Source organism: Zerene cesonia, chromosome 27 (genome assembly GCF_012273895.1).
Source record: "Zerene cesonia ecotype Mississippi chromosome 27, Zerene_cesonia_1.1, whole genome shotgun sequence".
Taxonomy (NCBI): domain Eukaryota; kingdom Metazoa; phylum Arthropoda; class Insecta; order Lepidoptera; family Pieridae; genus Zerene; species Zerene cesonia.
In genome coordinates, this window is record NC_052128.1 from 2,838,139 (window position 1) to 2,843,076 (window position 4,938).

Below are 4,938 nucleotides of genomic sequence, written 5' to 3' on the forward strand. Positions count from 1 at the left end.
GACAGATTCGAAATTCAAATGTAATATTTTTTTATAATTAAGTGTAACAGTATTTATGGCCAGACTAAGTATAAAGGGCTATGAAGGTTTGAAGTACATAAATACATCAATATACTTACATAAACATATTGCATAACATTCATAAGTATATATAAATTAAATAAATATAAATACCAATAATAGAGATTTTGTGTAGATTGTATACCAATTAATTATTATATTTGAATACATGACTAGACGTGTATTTGCTAACCTGTGCCAGTAGGAGATTTGAATTTTCCCCCATTGCAACTAATTTATAATGTTACGTAGTTTTTTTTTAATTCTTATTTATTTATGGATCACATTGTTACGCTGAGAATTCTGATGTTATAGTACTTGATATTTTAATGGATTTGAGTCCTTGATATTAGTTTATATATTTAATAAATGTACAACGCTTTTTGTTGCCAAATATCACTTACTAGAGTCCGCCGCTGTCTCTCCCGTGGTACATATTGATACGAGTATCTTAATATATAAAAATCCAGTGTCATGATGTATGTTACCAATGAACTCTTTACCAACTGAACCGATTTTGATGATTTATTTATAAATTCTTCACTAGTTTCCGTCCGCGGCTTCGCCCGCGTGGAATAAGGACATTTACAAATGATTTATTTGTACCAAGGGAGCATATCGGGATAAAAAGTACCCCATCACCCAAGTCAGCTCATACCCTGGCTGTATATCAAATTTCATCGAAATCCGTTCAGTAGTTTCAGCGTGATTGACGGATAAATATCCAAACAAATAAAATTTTACAATTATAATATTAGTGCGGTGGTGTGATTACACTTATTTAAGATATTTTACTAAAGCTTAAAATTAAGTACAATAGGCGGTCTTATCGCTGGCATATAATATTTTTGAGATAGGTATTTAGGATAGATTAGCGCGTTCAAACAACGAAACAAACTCTCCAGCTTTACACGACAGTTTCTAACCGTAATTTTCTTTTTACAGTTAATCATAGGCAACTTCGGTCTATCTTACGAGCAGAGCAAAACGCAGTTTGCCATATGGGCAATATTGGCTGCGCCGCTATTGATGAGCGTCGACCTGAGAACCATCCGGCCGGAGTACAAGGCGATCCTGCAGAACAGGAAGATTATAGAAGTCGACCAGGATCCCTTGGGTATACAGGGACGGAGGATTTATAAGGTAATGTCCATGACAATAGCAAAAAAAATCGATAAATTGTTTATTTATTTATTTAACTCCACTATGGCAAACGAAAACACACATAGAAACATTTACACGACAACGATATAGTACAATCGGACGCCTTGTCGCTGTACAGTGATCTGTACCAGGCAAGGTAAAAGAAGCGAAATATGTATAAAATTTCTCAAATTATTTGCATTTTTGCTCTTGAATACTGGGTTTTGAACCTATAAAAAAGTGTATGTTCTGATCAAATATATGTGGTAGAGGTGTTCTTATAAATCAGAGAAAAAAGTAATTATGTTGTAATTTTTTTTTTGTTTTAGTATGGAAATTTAAAATTCTTTGTACCTCGTTGTATAATTTACCGCTATTAATAAGAAAAAAAATCTTTAAGCCAAATTGTTCGAGGATTGAATATATATAACTCGCTTTATCATTATTTTATCTAATATATTTGGACATATTTTAATGTAATGGATCTGAGAGTAAAATTTTAGAATATTAGCTATTATGGAAAGTTGTCTTGGTTTGATAAACATATTTTTAAAGCTAGTTCTTTAATTTGATGACCATCTTCAATATTATTTCATAATAAACTCAAGAAAAAGGCCCATATCCTTTTCCTTCCCCTTCCCAGTCCTTTCTTTTATTCCTCTCGACAATCCTTTCTTAATCCCTTCCCAATTTAAAGTCGGCAATCCATTTGTAGAGGCGTAAGGTCTGTAATCGACTTTACGTCTCTACAAATGTTCATGGGCGGTGGTAGCGCTTACCATCAGGCGTCCCACCAGCTCCATTGCCGACTGTGACAAAAAAAAAGAAATGTATGTCCGAAAAGTGTGATGTTTCTCTTAAACGATAAACGTAAATGTCATTAAAAAATGGTTGCCTGTAAAGTCGGTTTTACGGGCGAAGATTTTACGTGACAACGTCTTTTTCTCGGTAGAATATTTATTGATATGAATATTATTAAATTTCACAATAGGAACAAGGAATTGAATGAAAATAAGAATTGCACAAATTTTAACTATAGAAAATATATTTTGTTTACTAAAAAGACAGAGACAGAGACACAAGCACGCGCCGATTCAATGCGCCTAATTCTCTAGTGCTGCGCGCGCGGCGAACCGATCATAGTTCGGTGACTCATCGTAACGTTACCGGGCGTTACACTTTTTCATGAGTGACTCCGAGCCGCAACCTAATTTAAGACGTTGTCACGTCAAAATATTAATAACATTTATATATTCGTGGCCTCCCTAAGCACACAATCTCACTGACCGATAGCAGGCCACCGCCACTCGGCCTTGCCTACAGCGATAAGTGCCTACGCATCGACAGTCGGGTGTCACAGAATAATAACTGCGCTCGCGGGTGCCTCATAGTAATCACACTAATCGCACTATCACTATAATATTATAAATGTGAAAGTTTGTCCGTTAATCACGCTGAAAGTACTGAACGGATTTTGATGAAATTGGGTATACAGACAGCTGACTTGGGTGATAGGATACTTTTTATCCCGATTAAATGCTCCCTTGGTGTAAAACAGGAATCTTGGTATCCGACCGGAGCAGGGGCGAGCGTCTAATATAATGATAATATTATTTTCAAATATAAACTTTCGTTTGGAATACTCTAATAGATTTTGTTATCCTTACTGTATTACTCAAAATATTTCAAATTCCCTGCAATTACGAGTGTTTGACTACTATATATTATACAGACTACTAATTAATTATTATTATCTGTGTATAATAACATGAATTCAAACTTGTGAATGAAATAAAAAACAGTACCTACTTCAAAACTTATATTTATATCAATGGCCTACTCTAGTTTTTTAGATTATCGTGCAATTAGGCATGTACAATTAGGCTAAAGATAGGTTTGTTGTGATTTTATTACAAACTAGCTGTTCGCCCCGGCTTCGCCCGTGGTACATATATAGTCTATGTTACTCGTGGATAATGTAGCTTTCGAATGGTGAAAGAATTTTTAAAATCGGTCCCGTAGTTTTTCAGCCTATTCATTACAACCAAACAAACAAAGTTTTCCTCTTTATAATATTAGTGTAGATGGGAGACTCTGTAATATTGATTGTTTTATCTACCTAATTGACCGGGTAAATACTACATACGCATCAAACGTATGACGCAATAAGTGGTCAAGTGACTGAGTATTTCGGCTCGCTTATAATATTATAGAAATATTATACAACTCTACCGCCATAGATATCGCGTCACTCTGCGCCAGACAGTGACAGAGTTACACGTTAGAAGAGAGGGGCAATACTTAGGTGAATATCTCGGTAGGCACTGAGCGCTTATGCGAGCTGAATTGAACTTTATTGTTTAGTAGCAAGATTCGCTAATTCTATGAATGGTTACGGGAAGTGCTGCTTCTGCACTTGTACTTATTATTCTATGCCGATACCGTCGCGTTCCGCAAATTCGTTTTCCTTATTTATGTGGCGACTAGATTGTTGATTGACTTGTTATCTTCTGTAGCTATTCCTTTCGCCTGAACTAGTCTAATCTCGAGTTTGTTTTATTTTATGGAAAAATATATTGTAAAGATGTTGCCACCGTATGTATGACGTAATCGAATCATTATTTCGTTTTAATTTGTTATCTTACAAAATACGCAGCACCGCGGCATAGAGATCTGGTCGCGGCCCATCCTACCCATCCAGGGGCAGCACTACTCGTACGCGGTGGCGTTCGTCAACCGGCGCACGGACGGGACGCCCTCGGACGTCGCTGTCACGCTGCGGGAGCTTGGCTTGAACAACCCCAACGGGTACCGGGTCGAGGTTTGTCCCACGCTTTTTTATTTATTTATTATTAGTACAGAAAACAGAACACTTTTTACAAAATATTTTGCGATGTGAAGGTTTATAACAACGCTTTACGACATTATTTTTATATTTTTACGCTATGTAGACAAGTCGAATTAGATATACGCGGTGGACTTTTTGTCACTTTGGGGAAGTATACATGATGGAGTCTTAGTCATTTTGAGGAAATATACACGGTGGACCCTTTGACACTTTGGGGAAATTTACGCATTTGACACTTAGTCGCTTTGGGTCATGGACGTGTTCAGAATAAAAAATATAGAAATTCCTTACAAATAAATGTTACATATTGTTTAAATAAGTAATTATGGTGATTTTAATATATACACATAAATATGTTGACTTTTTGTAAAGGTTTCTGCTTTTACAGTTATTATCCTAATACAATATATATATATATATATATATATATATATATATATATAAAATTCTCGTGTCACAGTTTTCGTTGCCAAACTCCTCCGAAACGGCTTGACCGATTCCTCTGAAATTTGGTAAGCATATTGGGTAGGTCTGAGAATCGGCCAACATCTATTTTTTATCCCGATATTCCTACGGGATACGGACTTACGCGGGTGAAACCGCGGGGCGCAGCTAGTATATATATATATAAACAAACCAAAATCCTATCCCGACGTTTTTTCAAATACAATGATATTAATATAACATAATAGAGATATGTGTACGTTGATCAAAATAACATCTTTATATACAATAACAGTCATCAGTTATCATTTTTATTACCTTGCTATGCGCAATAAATTTTAAAATCCTTGTTATTGGCAGGGTTGCTTTATAGTCCAGGATCCATCGCCCATTTTTGCACTTGATTACTATCAAGCTAATAATCCGTGAGTAGCTTTATTTTG

General features: G+C 35.6%; 1 protein-coding gene across 2 annotated transcripts in view; it reads left to right on the forward strand.

The window, feature by feature from the left end:
* LOC119837506 (alpha-N-acetylgalactosaminidase) overlaps positions 1 to 4,938 on the forward strand; it is a 47,513-nt gene that overhangs the window by 39,690 nt on the left and 2,885 nt on the right. For both annotated transcript variants that reach the window (XM_038363105.1, XM_038363106.1), the window contains exons 7-8: positions 1,006 to 1,203; positions 3,860 to 4,024. In XM_038363105.1, coding sequence (XP_038219033.1) covers positions 1,006 to 1,203; positions 3,860 to 4,024 — 363 coding nt within the window. The remainder of the gene's footprint in view (positions 1 to 1,005; positions 1,204 to 3,859; positions 4,025 to 4,938) is intronic.